The following is a 23,403-nucleotide window of genomic DNA, read 5'->3' as shown; positions in this document are numbered from 1 at the left end:
GATGCCATTTTTCAATGTGCTCAGGTGCAATTATTCAATAATCCACAGTCCTCTTTAATGAACAATCAATCCATCAATCAATTAGCTGCCGCTTAGGCCGCGCAACGTCTATGAGCGCAAGACGACGCAGCCAGTTAACAAACCGATCCCCAATGGACAAGCAAAGTAACTAATTCACACTGTGTTCTTTAACACGAAAGGCTTCACAGTTGAATAAAACAATTTACTTAGCTTCTTATTGCTGGTCTGCGTGTCAGGCCTTCAGAGGTGATGTCGCGCTCCTCCAATGCAGCGATGATCCAAGCATCTCAGTGATGCCCTCAAGATCAGCGCCCTGAGGCGACTCGAGGAATCCGTAATGTCAATATTGTTGATTTCCTTCTTATCAACGCTTTTGTTTGCTTGCTTAGTATCTTTTGACTATGTTGCGGCAGTAGACTGTCATAGACAGGTAGTGCCGAGGGGCTGAGCGGAGGAGTTCAAACAATTGACGCGCGACATGAAATAACTCCGTTCCACGTCCAGGAAATACTTTTAAGGCATTTATTCTGTCGCTTCATCATGAGACAAACAAAATACGATTTGCACTTTGCGGTATTGCGTTATTGCGGTCAAAAGAAAATATGCTCTCCTAACTCTCACCCCCTCTTTCCGAGAACTGTCAACCTCTGTGAACTGTCAACGTGAAAAGGTGAATGAAATTCCATAAGACGCTCCCATTAGCGCCACACCCCTGTGAGCACGCCCACCACCTAAAGTGACAGTACAACTAATAATACAACAAAACTAGAATACTGAATCATAATAAAGATACCTCCATTACGGCGCCTACACCACTGTTAAGGGCAACTCGTAGTGGCATCTATATGACACACACATCAACCCCTGTGATGTCCGGCCCAACCAGGCATTTCCCCCCCGTAAAAGCTCAGGGTCCTTCGGCGTACCAGAACTTGTCTGCGCCCCGGCGGACAACGGGTTAAACTGATCCGGTCCGGCGCGACCAGGACAAGTCCCGTGCCCTTGTCATGCCGCCGCCCCCAGTCCTAAGAGGGGGGTAGGTACGCGTGTCGATCCAAAACATCACAGAGGGCGCCACCAAGACGGTCAGTACGCGAACACACCGCTCCCGGTGGCCCACTTAACAGGCGTGAAACCCCCCTGCCAATGTTTGATCTACTCCGTCATCTCCCCCCAGAGATGTATGTGAGTCCTCAAGTAACCTAGTGCACTGGCGCTCGGTAGAGACAAAAATCTCCTTCCCAGCCGACCGCATAAAAAACGCAGTTTTTATGATGTTGGGCAACCAAGGCGCACCGGTCCCAAAAAGCTGATTCAATCATTGAAAAACACCCTGGGCCAGCGCTGATCGGTCTTGTAAGACCAAACGCTGATTTATGAAACAGCGTGTATGCTCGTAAAGGACCCGAGAACAGTGACGGCGAATTTCTAACAAGAAAGAGCCCCACAATGTTTCCCCTCGCTGTCTGGGACGAGCAGCAGGAAGCCGGTACTAGAGACACAGACACGGGCTCTTATACGACAAGCCTGGGAATAACAACCGCGTCAATTCTGCTCTTTATGTAAGAGGGGAAGACAGCTGTGAGACCTCAACGTGAGTAAAACAATTGAAAAAGGTTCATGTAACAATTGGACTAAGTAGACTAAGACTCTCTGAGGAGAAGGCTCCTCTGAGGAGGCTCTCTCACTGAGAGGGAGGCTCTGAAACTCTCTGAGGAGGCTCTGAAACTCCCTGGGGAGGATGCTCTGAAACTCTCTGAGGAGGAGGCTCTGAAACTCTCTGAGGAGGCTCTGAAACTCCCTGAGGAGGAGACTCTGAAACTCTCTGAGGAGGCTCTGAAACTCTCTGAGGAGGCTCTGAAAACTCAAAACGGCCCAATATACACTACTGGTAGGGAGCAGAGCAGAAGAACCAATAGTCTCGACTGCATTGCATCACCTATCCTTTACAATGACAGCGGTCTGTAGCACAGGCCCTGTAACTCACGGACATGTCTCTTGGCCAATAAGAAAATGCGCCTGTGACGTCTTCAAATGGCCGGGGGAATCCCGTGTCCCACCTATCCTAATTTGGTGTGGGAGACAGGGAAATCCCCCCCCCCCTCCCTGTGACGAGAGAGAGAACACCCTAATCAGGGAGACTGTAAAGGATATAACTATATCCGGGGGGGGAGGTTTATTCTGTCCACCCCCCTCAACACCTCACCCCTGATATGACGCCATAAAAAAGCAGAGCCGTGACACCAGTTGCATAGCGCGCTACATGAAAGCACATACTTACCTGTAGAGTAAAAGCTTTACATCATGCACGCCAACCTGTAAAAAAACTGGTTTTATCCACGGCTCTGGCTTATGTGCGGAAAAAAATAACTTGCCACCTGCAATTTTTTACCTTTACCCTTAAGCAAAGATAAAATAACATACTGAAGAGAAGGACTAAAAAAGTCCTTGGTTCACATGCTACATATGTACAACCCTGTAAGCTAACAATAGCACACCAGTTGTGGACTCAAATGCTACGTTTGAACCTAAAAAAGTATTTCATGAAACACACACAACCCTCATCATACAATGAAGCCGTCAAGTTCACTCTTACCATGTAAGAAAAAACACTGGCTTAGGTAGAGAGAAGGGACATAAGCCCCTGGCTAAGTGCTAGAACACAGGCCTTGCAAGTTATACACAACAGCAACCAAGCATATTTCAGAGAAATCTGCACAAACTCCCAAGCAAGAAGGCGCCCCCAGCATTTGTAGCTGTGGGTTTATATAGCACACGTCGTATCCCCCAAAATACAGTGAAGTACACACACGTTTTGTTAAACAAAAACATTGCCCCCTAGGAGGGACCCCTTGTGTTATCAACCAAAAAAAATGTTGGGGGCGGGAGGGAGAGTGGGGCATAAGTGGTAACGTGTCCTACCTGACCCCCGGGCGCAGGATGATTGTCCGCAACAATGGCTGGTCCACCTCGTTGTCGAGGCCTCTTGCTGGCGGGGCCAGTAGTGGCGACGGCTGGCGTCCTGCCCCGGAGTTTCGCCCACATCCTGCGGCCGGCCGTGGTGCAGGCTGACGACATCCTCTGCCAGAGATGACGCCGAATCAGAGTGTCCAGGGCCCGCTACCTCCCCACGGCTAACGCTAACTGTTAGCAACAAGCTAATGGCTAACTCCAAGGCGGTTAGCAATCAAGCTAACGGCTAGCCCTTACAGGCCCACCATTAGCTACCAACCAACGGCCAGCTACCGGCTAACGGCTAGCTCTTACCGGCCCACCGTTAGCTACCGTCTAATGGCCAGCAATTGTATTCAGGCTAACGACCAGCAGCAAGCTAACGGCTAGCTCTTACAGGCCCACTATTAGCTACCGGCTACTACTGAAGCTACGTAAGGTGGGGAAAAGCGATGCAGGCCTGGTCACTCCAGATAGCCGACTGCCTCTTCTTTAACCCAAAGAAAAAAGGCAGACAACGCCCGCCTCCCTCACAGGACGGCGTTGCCAGAGATACAGTGGCGTCGGCAGCGGATAAAAAACATGCAAGCTTGCATCCCTCGCGCCGGGAGGCCAACCCACTTTCTTTTTGATAGGCGGGGGCCAACGTCCAGTGTGGATGGCAGTGGGCATCCTTCCTCAGAGGTGGGACTTGAACCCAGACTCGGAATCGGGGCTCCCAGGAAAACAAAGCCTCTGTCTTCGTGGGGCGTCAAACAAGAACTCCCGGTCCCCTCCATGCAATCCCAGTTGTCCATAGGATGTTACCGGCTAACGGCTAGCTACAAGCTAACGGCCAGGCTACAGGCTAACGGCCGGCCATAGGCCAACGGTTTAGCTACCGGCTAATGGTTAGCTACAGGCTAACAGCCAGTTACTGTATCTCGGACGTGATGGAGAGGTAATAGAGGAATCCTCGCCTGGAGCCGGCTGTTCTGCAGGGCCGTATGCCTGAGCAGCCGACCCCGCACAACTGACACATCTGTTTAGACCGTCCGTCCCCGCCGCTCACCGCCAATTGACGTGATCGAGCAGAGGTGGAGAGCCCGCGCCGCAAGACACCACCCACCCAGAGAGACTGTCGGTCAGCCGACTGCCTCTCGCGCCAATAATATCCAGCTGCACAGCCGGAGAGCAACACTGGCGGGGGAACTGCCCAGCGACGTGCACTCTCCTCCGGGCGCCGCTGAGGCTCACCTGCCTGCCACAAACGTGGAGCAGGCAAGCTCCACTACGCCCCGAGGAAGCCCAAATGTGAAGCGCCGGTGGAGGTCAGAATAATCCTCTAGATTCTCCGGTGGTGACGACATTATCCTTTCTTTCTCCCGTAAATTAGTGAGAGAGGGAAAAACAAAAGACAATGCAAACACAGCTCCTATAACTAAACTAACTACTTTAAGCACTGAACTTGAAGAGGTGCTATACACAGACTTCACAGTGGTGAAAGTAGGGAAGGAGCTGGTAGTATGGCCATGGCCCTGCTTATGTGTGAGCGGATGTGGGACGTGGCCAGGCAGGTGAGGAGCGTGCATGTGGTTGAAAGTTTTCATGATAGCATATGATTAAAGGGACAGTTCCAATAGAGCAGAGTGCAAGGCTATAACGAAATATAACTCCTCCACACACAAAAAACAACTCAACATACAACTCTCAGACTGCCAAAACAAATCCGGATTTACAAATTGAATTTTCTCAAATAAAGCCCTCCTCCTCGACTCCCGGAGAGTCAGCATTGCCTTGGCTTGGGCTGATCGCTATACTAACTCGTTTGGCTGAGTTAGGGGGAGGGAAGCCGTGGGTGGGTCCTGGGCGTTGTGGACAGCGACCCCTACAGTTTGGTCGGGGCGCCTGCACAGCGAGGGTAGGATCTGGAGAAAGGTAGTGTGACCTTCCACACGTTACACTCTCCCGGTGAGAATCTGCGCTGCCAGGCTGGCTGCACATGTGTCGGAGGAAAGCATGTGACAGTCTCCGGCCTCCCGGACCAACAGTAGGGGGGGGTGCGCAACAACCAGGAAGGGGGTTGGGAATTGGCATAACGACTAACAGTGGGATGGAAAAAAGGAGGGGGAAAAAGATAATAAAAAAAAAATAATAATAATAAAGCCCTCCTCAAATCGGTGTACAAGGTGCAATAAAAAACAAAATGATATTCATCTTCCACAACTCCAAGATCACATAGAACACACAACCGCTCTTCCTCAGGTTTACCTTGGAATAACACAAGAAAACAAAAAGAGCAACACGGCATGCGGCAGAATAATCGTTTTATCTCGATTATCATGATCGTGGGAAGACAAAATCGTAATAAAAATATTAATTTGATTAATCACCCATCCCTACGTCAGACCAAAACAAAAAGTAAACAAAATGCAATGCCAAGCGGGAACAACATACACGTTGCTATTTGACGATTATACCTTTAAAGAGTTTCAAATGTACTCATATAGAGAAAATATCCAGATTCTGACCACTGTGGAAAATATCCCAATACTGACCATGATGCACTTATACAGTATCATAGGGGAAAGTATCACAATACTATGCTGTGCAGATATTGTCCCACACCCCTTTCAGTCAATATCTCTCACTTATTAGGCCTGAGCATAACAACAACAACAACAACAACAACAACAACAACTACAACAACAACAACAACAACAATATGTATACACCTGTAGTTTCCATTATGCTGTAGATGAAAGAAGGTGCAGAATATGGCAAGCAGGCATACCAAATGTATCCATGCAAAGGTCAAACCGTCATGCATGACATACTGTATACATATCGTAAAAATATACATATTGTTGATAAAAAAAAGTGTTCCTTGCAGCTGTATTAAAAATAAAAAGCAAAAGGAAATAGACCATTTTGAATGAAGTAGCACCATGACAACTGTATTACAAGATAAAGACATATATCACATTGTAAATTCTACTGGAAAGCAAGTGCCATTATACCGTCAAAATAAAAACATTGTGGTGTGATATTTGACTTTATTGCCCTGCCTGAGCACGTTACATGTATTTGGTAAGTCATGTTACCCTGCCTGAGCACGGTACATGTATTTGGTAAGTCATGTTACCCTGCCTGAGCACGGTACATGTATTTGGTAAGTCATGTTACCCTGCCTGAGCACGGTACATGTATTTGGTAAGTCATGTTACCCTGCCTGAGCACGGTACATGTATTTGGTAAGTCATGTTACCCTGCCTGAGCACGGTACATGTATTTGGTAAGTCATGTTACCCTGCCTGAGCACGGTACATGTATTTGCTAAGTCATGTTACCCTGCCTGAGCACGGTACATGTATTTGGTAAGTCATGTTACCCTGCCTGAGCACGGTACATGTATTTGCTAAGTCATGTTACCCTGCCTGAGCACGGTACATGTATTTGCTAAGTCATGTTACCCTGCCTGAGCACGGTACATGTATTTGGTAAGTCATGTTACCCTGCCTGAGCACGGTACATGTATTTGGTAAGTCATGTTACCCTGCCTGAGCACGGTACATGTATTTGGTAAGTCATGTTACCCTGCCTGAGCACGGTACATGTATTTGGTAAGTCATGTTACCCTGCCTGAGCGCGGTACATGTATTTGCTAAGTCATGTTACCCTGCCTGAGCACGGTACATGTATTTGCTAAGTCATGTTACCCTGCCTGAGCACGGTACATGTATTTGCTAAGTCATGTTACCCTGCCTGAGCACGGTACATGTATTTGCTAAGTCATGTTACCCTGCCTGAGCACGGTACATGTATTTGCTAAGTCATGTTACCCTTAATGAGCGACATCACTTTGTGCCTTGACGCGTCAGGTATGCTAACCCTGCCCAGCCAGTTGTTGCTGTTTGATATGACGTGGGTCATTCAAAAACATAACTAATTACCGGTATATATACATTACATTGTACAGACACTCCTTTGCAAACACAGGGTGTAACGGTATAACCCTGGTGGCATGCATGTTTGCCGTGGGAAAAATGCAAACTGGTTGGTTCAGTTATTGTTGCATAGCCTTGAGAGGAAGAGGAGTGGAACTATTTTGATTAATTGTCAGAGCTCGTTTTCAGGAAACACAAGTGATGACATCTTGAATGACAACAGTGTATGCTGTTTTCTCTGTCTTGCCATGTTGTTGTTGTTATTGTTGTTGAATTTCACTGATACTGAAACCTTGGTATATCAGCAGCATTGCCCATAACCAACACTGGTGATTTGTGCTTGTAGGCAGAGGTTAATGTCCAGGCCCAGCGTTGGTCCTGGACGAGAAGGCCTATCGGGAGGAGGTTGATGAACTGGCACGCTGGTGCCGGGATAACAGCCTACTCCTGAACATTGGTAAAACCAAAGAGCTGATTGTGGATTTTAGGAGAATACAGCAGGGGACACACACGCCACTGTGGATAAATGGGGCTATCGTGGACAGGGTGAGCAGTTTCAAGTACCTGGCTGGGAGTCCACATCACAGAGGACCTGACATGGTCAACACACATAGATTCTGTGGTGAAAAAAGCGAAACAGCGCCGTCCACGCATATATACGTGTTTGTTCGTCAATCGAATAACGCCAACCACGTATATATACTGTACGTTATTTGATCGTTATTTCTTTTATTCGCCATTTCCATTCATAAATCATCCAGGAAGGACCATATGGAATGACTCTGAGATCGCAAAAGTACAATACCGCAGCCTGGTGGTATGCGGCCGATGTTGCACTCCCTTTGTGACTCTGTGTATGTGGCTGTGTATCATTGAAATTCATCCGGGCGGAGTTTTCGAGTAGCCTGGACCAAGGGGTCTCCCCGATCGCATTGAATCGCTTTCGGGACGCCTGATTCATTATGCTGTGGGGGGTTATGTCGTGGCCCAAATGGACATATGCGATCTAGCAGATGGCAATCAAATGATTGGAATATTCTTTTGGAATCTCATCGGCCACAGGTAAGAGCAATTTAACGTCAATTTCAGCTTGCTTGTGCATTGTTTTCATAGCCATCGCCCTAATCAGCGTATGCTGTTGTACTAACGAATGCCGTTATTGACAATCAATTAATCAGAAACGACCCCCCCCCCCTTCATGCATGCATGATGGAACATAATATACCGATCATATGCATTTGAATTTTTTATTGTAGCGTGTATAGGGACGAAATGCCAATGGAATAAGTATAATATGCATCTAATACTAGCCTCCCAGGAATTACCCTAAACCGCTCTAAAACCATACTTATATTCACCACGGTATATAAAATATTCCTTTTTCACATCTTGAACGATAGATACTCAATGTCAAATGGGCCATAGTATTGCATCCATAGCTATAATATTTAAATAGTTATAGCCCTGCAAACAAGGTGAGCGACTCCCACCGTTTACAGCGGTGGCGGTAGCTACTACAGGATGAGGCTAATCCCCGGCGCTGAATGAGTTAAGGAAGTTCAGAGTATCGGGGAAGATACTCCACTCCTTCTATTCCGGGGCTGTAGAGAGCATCCTGACTGGAAACATCACTGCCTGGTTTGGAAACAGCACGACACAGGACAAGAAGGCCCTACAGAGAGTGGTGCGCTCAGCAGAGCATACTACGGGTATTGCACTACCACCCCTGCAGGACTTATATAACAGGAGGTGCAAATCCAGAGCCTGCAGAATTATGAGAGACCCTCACCACCCCAACAACAGCCTGTTCAAGCTGCTGCGGCCAGGCAAGCGCCTACGGACACACGCTACGAGAACAGAGAGACTCCGGCTCAGCTTCTTTCCCCAGGCCATCAGAACACTGAACACTGAACTCTCCACTCACACGTACACATGAGCACACACACACACACACACACACACACACACACACACACACACACACACACACACACACACACACACACACACACACACACACTGCAACCGCTTTAAACAATCACTTTAAACAAAACAGAAAAATCACTTGAAAGGAATGGGGAATATAAAAGTCATTTTAAGGAAAGAACAGATGTGGTTCTTGTATAGTATAGTTTAGATCAGGGGTAGGCAACCTTAGGCACGCGTGCCTGCATAGGCACGCGGGGGCATTTGCATAGGCACAGGGGGCAGCAGTATATAATATAAAAAAAAAAAAAAAAAAAAAAAAAAAAATTGATTTTTTTTTTTTTTTTTTTTGCTCTGAAATATTATAGTGAAATATTTTGCACTGTTGTCGCATTTATCTTGTTGAAATCCTCCCACAGGTTCTTTTTACTACCACATATTTAAATGAGATACTTTATTTGTTTATTATTTCAATTGAGCTGGAAATACATTGCTACATCATTCAGTAACATTTGCAGAGCCTTATAACAAAAACATTATTATTACGGTCACCATTGTGACCAGTGGGATTAATCAACAATTTTTATTATTTATTTTTCTATTTCATTGAACATTGCACATGTTAAAAGCCATTTTTTTTTACTCAAAATGTGAGTATTACCAAGTCAACTTGTGTTCTTAAAACAATGACAATAAACATAGTTTTATTAGGTTGAAATAATGTGGTTGTGTACTTATTTTTCTGTTAACTTATTATGGATTGAAAACTGAAAACCTTAATGCACAGTAACTGAACTCAATATTTTTAAGTTCTGGTAACTTATTATTACTATTTTTTTTTACAGTGTAGTCTTGCGATCAATCAAAACTTATTTACACGATATACATCACATTCACCCTCCATTCACATCCTGGTGTTCTCCTGGTGTTCTCCATTAGGCCTGTAGGTGGAGCTATGACAGCACACGTACAGTACACACACCGATGGTGTGTGATGTGTCCAAAAATGAATGGGCAAATGTGAGTGAAATGGTCGCACTGTATGCAGCTGTTTGTCTGCATTGCATTCCCCCCCCCCCCCCCCCAACTCAGATTTAGGGTTGATACAACCATCATAATAATATTGTTAATAATAACAATAACAATAATGATGTAAAGATTATCATTAAAAATACCTGATTATCAGAAAAAAAAATTACGATGCATTGAATATTGTTGAGGCACACTAGTTACAACTATATTTCAAACAGGCACTCCATGTCAAAAAGGTTGCTGACCCCTGGTTTAGATATAGTAAGCATAACATAATGATAGAGTTAAAATTGTATATTGTATTGTAGTGTACATAGGAACCAGTGCCTTCTCAGGAATTTAGCATGTCTATTTTTATCATCTTATGTCTTACCTGTTTTTTTTTCTATGTCTATTTTATTATTGTATTATTGCACAATCAATGCAGGCATGACCACCCGCATTTAACTGTATGCCCTGGTATGTATGTGACAAATAAACTTCTTGATTCTGATTCTTGATTCTTAGGGCTGTCCTTAGGGCCTTGACTAAAGGACACTTAGTCCGCTAATAGTCGTAGGACTTTGTCTTTAATATATTTTATTTTATGTTTTTATAGTTTCACAAATACACATCAAGACAAATCACAAACACAAAAATAAATTAAAAATAAATAAATAAAACAAACAGTATGTTGCCAGGCACTGTCACATCAATGAACAAACATACATTGTACACTAGTCGTAGGACTTTGTCAACAAATTTATTTGACAAATCTGTAAAATTGTCTTTCTGGCATACAGTCATGCAGAAGGACCTATTTAAACTTTGCAATTACTGGGCGGCTGGGTAGCTAACCTGAGCACTCGCCTACCACTGCAGAGACTCTGGTTTCGAATCCAGCTGTCAGTGGTACAGTGGTGGTCAGTCGTCCCTACTAACACAATTGGCAGTGTTTGCGGGTGGGAAGCCAGTGGGGCATGAGTCCTGGACGGTCATTGCAAACAGCGACTCCTACTGGTTGGTCGGGGCACCTGTTCAGCAGGGAGGGGATCTGGGAGAGATAGCATGAACCTCTGCAAGCGTTATGCTCTCCCAGTGAAACTCCTAGCTGTCTTATTATCTGACCAAAGTGGGAAAATGTACCTAATGTTTTCATCTAAGTATTTATTTTCTTGTGTGTGTGTGTGTGTGTGTGTGTGTGTGTGTGTGTGTGTGTGTGTGTGTGTGTGTGTGTGTGTGTGTGTGTGTGTGTGTGTGTGTGTGTGTGTGTGTGTGTGTGTGTGTGTGTGTGTGTGTGTGTGTGTGTGTGTGTGTGTGTGTGTTTCCAGGAGAGTGTATTTGAGGAGCTGGAGGCCAAACAGGGTGTCTTCCAGGCTGTAGAGAGTCACGTCGGAGAGGATGTGATCTTGAGTAGCTCCACTTCCTGTCTGTTGCCTAGCAACGTCTTCACTCGGGTCCAGAGCAGGAGTCGCTGCATCGTCTCCCACCCGGTCAGTAGTACCACTAACCCAGACATCAGTACCACTAACACTCTGATAAACCAGACATCAGTACCACTAACACTCTGATAAACCAGACATCAGTACCACTAACACTCTGATAAACCAGACATCAGTACCACTAACACTCTGATAAACCAGACATCAGTACCACTAACACTCTGATAAACCAGACATCAGTACCACTAACACTCTGATAAACCAGACATCAGTACCACTAACACTCTGATAAACCAGACATCAGTACCACTAACACTCTGATAAACCAGACATCAGTACCACTAACACTCTGATAAACCAGACATCAGTACCACTAACACTCTGATAAACCAGACATCAGTACCACTAACACTCTGATAAACCAGACATCAGTACCACTAACACTCTGATAAACCAGACATCAGTACCACTAACACTCTGATAAACCAGACATCAGTACCACTAACACTCTGATAAACCAGACATCAGTACCACTAACACTCTGATAAACCAGACATCAGTACCACTAACACTCTTGTAACTGAGGGGTTACAAAACCCTGACTGTATTAAAGATTGTGATAGATTAAACCACTACTACATATTATTATTATTATTATTACTTGCCAGACAGTACAGTTATTATGGCAGACACTCAAATAGACGGCACGGTGACAAAGAGATATCATTTACAGTATTTTATTATTATGCAGAAGATACAACTGATAATTACTGGGTCGCTCTTTTATGGCGAATGATATTAGAAAGTCAGAGAGTAGCAAAGTCAGTGGGAATGAATAATCCCTAGGCTAAGTATACTAGACCGGATGCCGCATGGCGTGAGATGGCAATATAGTGGGCAAACGAGGGTATAGCTGGAGACTGGTGATATCCTCCCACAGAGTTGTAAGCTCCAGAGGAATGAAGAATATACGGATACTCAGGCTGGTCACTTGAAGAAAGGGGTTCTCATACGGATCCGGTCTTTATAATCCAAGTGCTCGGTAGCAAGGTAATAGCTGTAATCCAATGCCCGATAGCAATGATGATAGCCAGCCAGCTTCGTCCCCGAAGCTAGCCCGATGTAGAATCTTCAGGGTAGTTAAATCCAAACGACAATGGTATTAACGATGCTCTTCTCCACGGTACGACGTTTCCACAAGTCACTATAATCCACCAATAATGGTTCTACAATATCGCCGCGGTAGGATCCAATGCTCACATGTCCAATAGTTCTGCTGCTAGGTCCACCTCGTGTTCTGGCACTAATTACTTTAAGTCCACACACACTTGCTAAGGTTCACGCTAGTTACTAAACGAACGAACTGCTTGTTAATGCTGCACACCGAACGAACTGCTGTAATACGATTCACACTAAATGAAGACTCTTTACTTCACGTTAAGTTAGGTCGAACTTGACTCTGCTACTAGACGAACTGGGTTAACGTTACTGCGTTAACTGTAATGACGAACTGCACAATACGTTAGGTTCAACTACTGCTGTTGCATTACTTCGGACGAACTGCTACTGTTTGCGCCTTCCACAATATATATACTTAGAGGGCTTTCTAGTGCGCAGCCGAAGCTCTTGTCTGGAATCAATGCGCTGGCCCCAGGCATGTCTCAACTTGTCCAGACTCGTCTTTGAACTTGTCTGAGGGGCGCGATTCTTGGCGCCGCCAACGTCAAGGGCATTATCCAATGAGGAAAGCGAATAATGCTATGATTCAAACAGAGGCTTAAAGGGATATAGCTTATATATATAAATAATATACAAGTTATATAAAACAATAAAACGTAGATTCTCAGTGTTAATCTGGCCCTTCAGAACAGCCGCCTCCTAATTAGTCTGCACCTAATTAGTAAAGGGAGCCCAGATTAATATTAGGGTCCAGTCAACTTCTCCATACTTTGTTGTGAGGAGTCGGAGCACTCTACAAAGTCAGTGGGTCATGGTCGTCATCAGGGGGGTCAGGGAACTCCGGCAGCTCTATCAACTTCGCCACAGGTCGGGTGTAAGTCCGCCCTTGGACTATGACTTCTGCCGCTCTGACCTTCCCATCGGCACCAGTAATCACTCTGCTCATGCGGACGGCCGGCCACGTAGCTCGGGGTAGTGACTGGTCTATTATCATGACGACTGTGTCCACTTTCAGGTTGTCCCTGTCCTTTACCCACTTCTGACGGGCTTGGAGGGATGGTAGATAATGGAGGAGGAAGCGGGTCCAAAACTGGTCGGCCAGTACTTTGCTGTGTCTCCACATTCTCCGGCCGTTCATCTCATCTTGTCTGTACACCGCCTGTGGAAGGGCAGGGTCCAGCCGCCCCATCAAGAGATAGTTTGGGGTGACTGGGTCGACGTCTGCTACATCACTTGAGACGTAACCGAGGGGCTTAGAGTTCAAGACGCCCTCGATCTCCGTGAGGACTGTCATCAGGACTTCCTCAACCACGGTCTGGGCCCCAAGTACGGTGTACATAGCAGTCTTTATAGAACGGACTTCTCTCTCCCAGGTTCCCCCGAAATGAGGGGCGTTCGGGGGGTTGAACTGGAATGTGATCTGAGCGGGAGCGAGGCAGGTCTTAAGTTCTTCACCCATAGCCAGGAAGCTCTCTCTCAGTTCTGTGTCTCCTCCTCTGAAGTTTTTCCCTTGGTCGGACAACAACACGGATGGGTTTCCTCTCCGGGCTTGGAATCTCCGGAAAGACATGAGGAATGAGTCCGTACTCATGGTTTGGAAGATTTCAATATGAACAGCTCGGGTGGTCATACACTTGTACACAATGCCCCACCTCTTCTCTGTCCCTCTTCCTTTCTTGACGTTGAATGGGCCGAAGCAGTCCACGCCTGTGGAGTGGAAGGCCCTCTCGCCGAGTCGGAGGCGGCAGGGAGGCAGGTCGGCCATCATCGGGATACTAGGCTGTGCTCTCCACTTGCGACAGGTTAGGCAAGTCCGTTGGAAGCGACGTACTGCTTCTCTCCCTTGGAGTATCCAGAAGCGTCGTCGGATCTCAGCGAAGACTCTCTCGGCCCCCGCGTGGTGCACCACCTCGTCGTACTTCTGGATGATCAGCTCGGTTATCTTGTGTCGGCTGTTGAGGACGATGGGATGCTTAGCATCGTCAGTCACGTCCGGGGCCCGTCTCAATCGACCACCCACCCTGATGAGGTGCTGGGCGTCGAGCTCTGGGGCCAAGGTGAGAAGTCGGCTGTCTGAGGGGACTGGCCTTTCCCCTGTCAGGCAGTCTAGTTCTTCTGGGAATGAGTCTCTTTGGGCTCTCCTTAGCAGAAGAAGTTCGGCTTCTTTGTAGTTCGATGCGTCAAGGTCTGTGGTGGGGGGAACCTCAGGGTGGTGCCACAAGAATGTCCTTTTCTGAGCACTCTCAAGAGTTAAGCAGTCGTCTAGGTTCGGGTCCGTTGGAGCCGGGGCGTGCGTCAGCCCGCAGAACATAGACTTCTTGATCTCTGCTTCATCTTGACTCGCCTCCCGTGGTGTGGGGGTAGGCCACTTCTCCGGGAGCTTGAGGAACTCAGGACCGTCACTGTAAGGGTTAGGACGTGTGAGGTCGTCTAAGGACATCCCCCGTGTGATGACATCCGCTGGGTTCTGCTTGGTGTCAACGTATCTCCAACGTACTGCTCCTACTAGGTCTTGGATCTCGGTGACTCGGACTCAGACGAAAACCTTGTACCGACAGGAGTCGGACTGGATCCAAGTGAGCACAGTCATAGAGTCTGACTACAGGATTGTCTCTCGCACCGTTATGGTGAGTTCACTTTGTATCAGCGTGGTGAGTTGCGCGCCTACCAGAGCTGCGCAGAGCTCTAGACGCGGGATCGACTGCTGCTTGCGGGGAGCTATCCTCGAGCGGGCCAGGACGAAGGCTACATGTACTTCTCCTCCCTCTTCTCGGGCTCTCAGGTAAGCCACCGATCCGTAAGCCACTTCAGAGGCGTCACTGAAGACGTGCAGGTCTATCTGACACGTCTCCAGCCGCACTGTAGGGGGGAAGTAGCTCTGTTGAATGTTCACATCTTGGAGTGAGTTGAGTTCTCCCTCCCATTCTCTCCAGGTGGAAGCCAGGTGCTCGGGCATGGGGTCGTCCGAGCCCTGCTCCCTGTCCCACAGTTCTCGCACCAGCATCTTCGCCCGAGTGGTGTAAGGTAGGATACACCCCAGCGGGTCGTATTGGCTTGCGAGTGTTCTGAAACGCCAGACGAGGCCCAATGTCATTTCCTGTGCTTCACCTGGGGTGGTCGCCATCCAGGTCTCGCTGCTTGCTGCCTTTGTCTCTGGGGGGAGGCTGCGGAGTACTTGAGGGTCACTGCTGGCCCATTGCCTGAGGTCGAATCCACCTTTGACCAGGGAGGCTCGTAGCTTCAGTAAGAGGCTCTCGGCTTCTTCTGGCGTAGATACGCTCTGTAGGCAGTTGTCCACGTAGAAACTCCTTTCCACGCTGTGTCTGACCTCCTCGTCGGCTCCAGGGTCTTCGGCCACGTGCTTCTGTAGCGCGAACGTGGCGCAGCATGGGCTGCATGTGGTGCCGAATGGGAGGACCTCCCATTGGTAGATTGAGGGTTGTTCATCGTCGATCCTCTCTCTCCACAGGAACCGCAGCAGGGGCTTGTCTTCCTCCATCAGTTGCACTTGTAGGAACATTCCTTTGATGTCGCCGCTGATGGCTACTTTGTCCTGGCGGAAACGTAGCAGTACGCCGAGGAGGGAGGGGCCGAGTGTCGGGCCGGGCAGGAGCAAGTTATTCAGGTTCTGTAGTCCAATCTGATAACTGCAGTTAAATACGATGCGGTTCTTGCCGTTGTGGTGGACCTTGTGATGGGGCACGTACCAGGATTCAGTCGTCTGGTCTGCCTCGTGGTCGTCGATTTTCTTTATATGTCCAGCCGTGATCAGCTTGTCGATCTCGGCGCGATATATCGTTGCTTGAGGGGGGTCTTTGGCGAGACGCCGCTCGGTGTTCTGTAGATAGCGCTGTGTCACTTCCTTTGATGCGTGCAGGGTGGGCATCCCCTCCCGCCTCAAGAGTGGAGTCGCGTATCTTAGCACTCCGTCGACCTCGACCCTCTTGGTCTTCTGCTCGAGAAGAGCTATGGCGTACTTGTCTTCCTTGGAGCGAACTAGTTTACGTTCGTTCTTGAATGGCAGCGAGTCTAATGTCCATAGTCTCTCGACGTGCTGCAAGAGGGTAGTGTCTTGGTCGCTCACCTTCGTGTAGAGGCAGCGTGTGGACGTTGGTCGGTTGGAAGGCTCGGAGAGAGGGCCTTGGAGCGTCCAGCCCAGTCGGGTCTTGACCGCGGCTGGGCAGCCTCTGGGTCCGATGTGGACGCGTCCGTTGGGACGATGAGGTCCGCGTGGTCGGAGCCTATGAGCAGGGTCGGTGTGGCGCCGTCGATGAGCGGTATAGGCAGTCGGCGTAGGTGCGCGTACTTCTCCATCAGCTGTGGGATGGGGTAGTCATAGCGTGACAGACCTATGTCGTGGCTTGTGAACGCCTTGGTGATGCTGTACCGCTTCTCGGGCTGCTCGACCGCTGCTATAGTGAATGAGACGTTTTCACCCTTTATTGTTTTTAAGTCTCGCCGAATGGTACGGATTGTCATTGTTTCCTCGGTACCCCGCAGGCCCAACTGGGTTGCGGCGGAAGCGAGGAGGAGAGTCTTTTCTGACCCGTCGTCGAGGACGGCGTAGGTGTCCAGGACCTTGTCCTCGTAGCTCAGGAGCACTCGGACCACCTTGAGGAGCACTCGGGAGCTCCCGCTCTTCGCAGGGTCTATGTATAGGACTTCTGCTCTCGAGCTGCTTTGTGGTGCGGGTCTCCGTTTGTTGCTCTCGTGTAGGACCTCCAGGTGGGCGCCGTCACACTTGCCGCACCTTTTCTTCAGGCGGCACTCAGCTGCCATGTGGCTGCGCGCGCAGCGGAAGCAGCGGCGGTTCGCTTTGATCCACTGACTCACTTCTTCGGCGGTCAACTTCTTAAAGGCGTCGCATTGAGATAGCCAGTGTTCGTGGTCGCAATATTGGCATGCGATCTTCCATTTGCCCTTCGCGGGGGGGGTGTTATGGCTCTTGTGTCGCGGCACCGACTCGGCCTGGTGCATCACGGTGACGGGCCTGCTGTTGTCTTTAAACCTTCTCGGTCCATCTTTAGGGTTAGAGCCACCCCACGCGAATGTGTCTATTCGTAGACTGCTGACCTCCCTGGCTAAGAAGTCAGCAAGGTCTAGGAGGGATTGTTCTCGGCCGTGGGGGTCGCGGTGGTCTCTTTGCCGCCGAAAACATTCTTGGCGGGCTGGGGGGAGCTTCTCTAGTATCCGCTCCACGTTGGAGTTGGCGTATAACTCATACATCCCCTTCTCCTTCTGTGACCCGAGCATCCCTACCAGGCATTGTACTTTAATGGATAGGTCATCCAGGGCTCTATTGTCTTTAGCTGGGGGGAGGCGTTCAATCTCCCGTATCTCTTGAATTACATAGTCCCATGTACGTCCATAACGCGCGTCGAGGGCCACCAGGGCATCAGAGTAGGGGGTCCTTGAGTTAGAATATGCCAGTGCTATGTTGTGCGCTCTGGGTACTTTAAGGTGCTTGAGGAGGATGGCATATTTGTAGGACTCGTCCTGTACTTCGGACATAATAGTCTCTAAACACATGCGTAGTTCAGTATACTGCGCTCTGTCTTCACGCGTAAAGTCTGGGAATGTGGGTGTCCCAATGTAAGATGCCATGGATGGCTGTGACACCGATGCGCGTAGGGGGAGAGGCCTCCTTGGCGAGTCTCCCCATACGTGGGGTCGTGGGTTAGTGCTGGGTGGGAACCAGAGGCCGGGCCCCCAGGTACTGCTCCTCGGTGCTGACTGTTAATTAAACTCACCCCTGGGTTGGGTCGGGGGTTCGTAACGCAGCGTCTCGGGGCTGAGGTCGGGGCTGTACTGTTCCTCCTGGTCCGAGATGGGTTCGTGCGTGTGGGCTTGATGTCCTCCCTCGTCCTCCGCTAGGCCTTGAAGTCTCTTGGTTAGTTTCTCGGCGACGTAGGCAGGTTCTTCCCGTTGGCTGGGTCCCGTATAGATTGGTCGGGGAGGGGAAGGTGCCCTCGACCCGTGTCGTGATGATATCCGGGAGCTCCGGGTGGAGGAGTGGGGAGTCGCCCTCTGGAGCACTTGCTCCATCATCTGCGCCTGCAGACGGTCTCGTTCCGCCTCACGCTGTGCATTGGCGCGGTCTCGCTCCATGGTCTCTTCAGTCTGGAGGCGCCTCTCTTCCAGTCTGATGTGTTCACGCTCGCTCTCTCGTTGCGCTTGGAGACGTTCTCTTTCCGTTGAAGAATATTCGCGCTCACTCTGTCGTTGCGCTTGGAGACGTTCTCTTTCCGTTGCAGAATGTTCGCGCTCACTCTGTTGTTGCGCTTGGAGACGGTCGCGCTCACCCTGGATGCGGTCTCTTTCGGTTGAAGCTGTCAGCGTGGCGATCAGGACTTGCGCTAGCCTCTGGTCGGCCTCGCTTGGGGATGCCGCTGATGATGGTGATCTGGAGTTGACAGGGCTTGGCGTTGACCTGTTCTCTTTACGCGCTCCGAGGTCCATCTCGGGGGCGCTGTTTCTTATCTTCTCCCGCGCTCCGAGGTCCATCTCGGAGGCGCGGTACTCTTTTCTTTGGTGCGCGCCGAGGTCCATCTCGGGGGCGCGCTCTTTATCCTCTTGCGCTCCGAGGTCCATCTCGGGTGCGCGTTCTGTACCTTCTTGCGCTCCGAGGTCCATCTCGGAGGCGCGGTCTTTATCTTCTGGCGCTCCGAGGTCTATCTCGGTGGCGCTGTGGTCGTTGGGCATAGTCAAGTCATGTCCCGTTTGTCCCCCCCGTGAGCTAAGTCAGTTTCGCTTAAACCAGCTTGGGTCTCTACTAGTGGGGCCGACAGGTCGATAAGGTTGGGCATACTTAAGCTATTAATTTTATCCATGCTTAACGTCTTTTTAGATAAGCTAGGAGGTAGATTTACAGCGTAATCCTCCAAGTGTGGAGGGGGCTGCCGCTGACGCCTAGGGCGTTCTAGTTTGGGAGAGCCATTTGGAGAGTGTCCGCCGCTGGCCATATTACTATTAATATGATTAGTATTACTGATAGCCTCCGGCTCGAAGGACCAATTGTAACTGAGGGGTTACAAAACCCTGACTGTATTAAAGATTGTGATAGATTAAACCACTACTACATATTATTATTATTATTATTATTATTACTTGCCAGACAGTACAGTTATTATGGCAGACACTCAAATAGACGGCACGGTGACAAAGAGATATCATTTACAGTATTTTATTATTATGCAGAAGATACAACTGATAATTACTGGGTCGCTCTTTTATGGCGAATGATATTAGAAAGTCAGAGAGTAGCAAAGTCAGTGGGAATGAATAATTCCTAGGCTAAGTATACTAGACCGGACGCCGCATGGCGTGAGATGGCAATATAGTGGGCAAACGAGGGTATAGCTGGAGACTGGTGATATCCTCCCACAGAGTTGTAAGCTCCAGAGGAATGAAGAATATACGGATACTCAGGCTGGTCACTTGACTACCGCCCTGTAGCTCTCACCTCCATAGCCATGAAGTGCTTCGAGAAGCTAGTAAAGGGCTACATCTGCTCCTCCCTCCCCATCAACATGGACCCCCTGCAATTTGCATACCGCCCCAACAGGTCCACGGAGGACGCCATATCCCATGTGCTGCACACAGCAGCATCACACCTGGACAAGAGGCAGGGGAACTATGTGAGAATGCTATTCATCGACTACAGCTCGGCATTCAATACCATAGTCCCCTCCATACTCATAGCCAAGCTCAGGGACCTGGGCTTGGGCTATGACCTCTGCCAGTGGGTCTTGGACTTCCTGACTGGCAGACCCCAGGTGGTGAGAGCAGGCAACTGCACCTCCTCATCCATCACCCTCAACATAGGGGCCCCCCAGGGCTGTGTTCTGAGTCCCCTCCTCTACTCCCTGTACACACACGACTGTGTGGCTCAGCGGAGTAGCAATACAATCGTCAAATTTGCTGACGACACAGTGGTGGTGGGCCTGATCTCTGCCAACGACGAGAGGGCCTACCTGGAAGAGGTCAAGGTCCTGGCGGGATGGTGCCAGGAAAACAGCCTCTCCCTGAACGTCAGCAAAACAAAGGAGATGATTGTGGACTTCAGGAGGTCGGGGGTCAAGGACTACAGCCCCCTCAGCATCGACGGGGCACCGGTTGAGAGAGTCAACAGCTTTAAGTACCTCGGAGCCTACATATCCGAGGACTTGACATGGACCACACACATTAACAGTGTTGTGAAGAAGGCACGACAACGCCTCTACTTCCTCAGGCGCCTAAGGAAGTTCCAAGTCAGCCAGAAGATCCTTAAGAACTTCTACTCATGTACAATAGAGAGCATCTTGACCGGCAACATCACCTCCTGGTTTGGGAATAGCACTGCACAAGACCAAAGCAGACTACAAAGAGTGACACGTTCAGCCGAACGCACAATTGGAGGGGGGCTCCCCACCCTCCAGAACATTTACTACAAGCGTTGCAAGGGCAAGGCTAAGAGAATCATTAAAGACTCCAGTCACCCAAACAACTGCCTCTTTGAACTGCTGCGGTCAGGCAAGCGATACAGGAGTCTCAAGGCGAGCACAGAAAGACTCAGAAGAAGCTTCTATCCCCAGGCCATCAGGCTGCTAAACGAACAATGAATGAACACTACACAACAACAACCACCAAACGCACATAGCACACACATCCACACGCACACACTCACTTTAAACAAACACACTGTAGCACCCACTCCACACACTTATAGCACACACCCACTTTAAATAAACACACTGTAGCACCCACTCCCCACACTTTATATTTATGGATGAAGGATTGCACTACAACTCGTACACCTTACTGTAAATTGTACCTAAAATTGTACCTCATCCCATTTCTGCTTTGCACTAGATAGTACTGTACATTAGTACACTGCATAGTATTGTGTATTGTATATTATATGGTAACTCAGAACATTGTACATATGTCTATACCGAACACTGTGACCTCATTTTCTTCTTCTAAATTCATGCTATATTATGTTATTATGTTATTTGATACTATCTTGTCTAGCACAGTCTCTGGAGCGTAACAGTAAGAAGCATTTTGTATGAAAGTATTCTGTACTTCTGTATGACAACTATTAAAGAACTTGAACTTGAACTTGAACTTGAACTTGAAGAAAGGGGTTCTCATACGGATCTGGTCTTTATAATCCAAGTGCTCGGTAGCAAGGTAATAGCTGTAATCCAATGCCCGATAGCAATGATGATAGCCAGCCAGCTTCGTCCCCGAAGCTAGCCCGATGTAGAATCTTCAGGGTAGTTAAATCCAAACGACAATGGTATTAACGATGCTCTTCTCCACGGTACGACGTTTCCACAAGTCACTATAATCCACCAATAATGGTTCTACAATATCGCCGCGGTAGGTTCCAATGCTCACATGTCCAATAGTTCTGCTGCTAGGTCCACCTCATGTTCTGGCACTAATTACTTTAAGTCCACACACACTTGCTAAGGTTCACGCTAGTTACTAAACGAACGAACTGCTTGTTAATGCTGCACACCGAACGAACTGCTGTAATACGATTCACACTAAATGACGACTCTTTACTTCACGTTAAGTTAGGTCGAACTTGACTCTGCTACTAGACGAACTGGGTTAACGTTACTGCGTTAACTGTAATGACGAACTGCACAATACGTTAGGTTCAACTACTGCTGTTGCATTACTTCGGACGAACTGCTACTGTTTGCGCCTTCCACAATATATATACTTAGAGGGCTTTCTAGTGCGCAGCCGAAGCTCTTGTCTGGAATCAATGCGCTGGCCCCAGGCATGTCTCAACTTGTCCAGACTCGTCTTTGAACTTGTCTGAGGGGCGCGATTCTTGGCGCCGCCAACGTCAAGGGCATTATCCAATGAGGAAAGCGAATAATGCTATGATTCAAACGGAGGCTTAAAGGGATATAGCTTATATATATAAATAATATACAAGTTATATAAAACAATAAAATGTAGATTCTCAGTGTTAATCTGGCCCTTCAGAACAACTCTGATAAACCCAGACATCAGTACCACTAACACTCTGATAAACCAGACATCAGTACCACTAACACTCTGATAAACCAGACCTTATATTTTTCCATGGCGTGTCATGTCCTCACCCTGGGTAGTGTTAGTGTCCTGTTAGTGTCATGTTCCACCTATAGGTGTAGGTGGACATGTTTTTAGTCTGGGAGTATTTAGCTGTTTAGTCTACAAACGAGACAGTCATTTTCTGTGTCTCACATTACTTGTAACCTAGTCTCTCAAGATGGCCCAGCTCTTCCACAATCTTCAAAGCATTTGGAAATTGCCAGAAGCACAGCGTGTCCTTCCCGAGAGATAGCCTAGCTAATTCTTATTCCAGTATTGGGACATTTTATGACATTTTCAGGTCTTCAGGTGTGACACCTTCTGGACTTCAGCCTGCTAGTGTCTGACCCTAACGACCAAACCACATTCCACCCTTATCACAGCAGCCCTGAAACACACACTCACCCACAGAGACAAGTTCATCTTTACCTGTGTTAGTGTGTGTGTGTGTGTGTGTGTGTGTGTGTGTGTGTGTGTGTGTGTGTGTGTGTGTGTGTGTGTGTGTGTGTGTGTGTGTGTGTGTGTGTGTGTGTGTGTGTGTGTGTGTGTGTGTGTGTGTGTGTGTGTGTGTGTGTGTGTGTGTGCGTGTGTGTGTGTGTGCGTGTGTGTGCGTGCGTGCGTGTGTATATGCTCTCACATGCGTTAGTGTGTCTGTGGGAGAGAGAGAGGTGACTGTTTAATCCTCTCAGTTCTACTTTACACACCTGCTAGAGAGGCCTTCACAGCTTGAGCTCTAGGAGACATCGATAGCTCCAGCACAATAACTCACCTACAGGTTGTTACACACACACACACACACACACACACACACACACACACACACACACACACACACACACACACACACACACACACACACACACACA

At 48.4% G+C, this 23,403-nt stretch overlaps 1 protein-coding gene across 1 annotated transcript in view; it reads left to right on the top strand.

Annotated features, from left to right (window-relative positions):
- Nucleotides 1-23,403, top strand: part of cryl1 (crystallin, lambda 1) — a 140,109-nt gene that overhangs the window by 58,256 nt on the left and 58,450 nt on the right. Inside the window, exon 4 of the mRNA XM_084314525.1 lies at nucleotides 11,168-11,329. Within this exon, the coding sequence (XP_084170651.1) occupies nucleotides 11,168-11,329 (162 nt within the window). The remainder of the gene's footprint in view (nucleotides 1-11,167; nucleotides 11,330-23,403) is intronic.

This window comes from Notolepis coatsorum, assembly GCF_963971535.1.
Source record: "Notolepis coatsorum genome assembly, chromosome: 5".
Lineage (NCBI taxonomy): Eukaryota > Metazoa > Chordata > Actinopteri > Aulopiformes > Paralepididae > Notolepis > Notolepis coatsorum.
The sequence above is the reverse complement of the archived record's forward strand: the minus strand, read 5'-3'. Positions and strand labels throughout refer to the sequence as shown.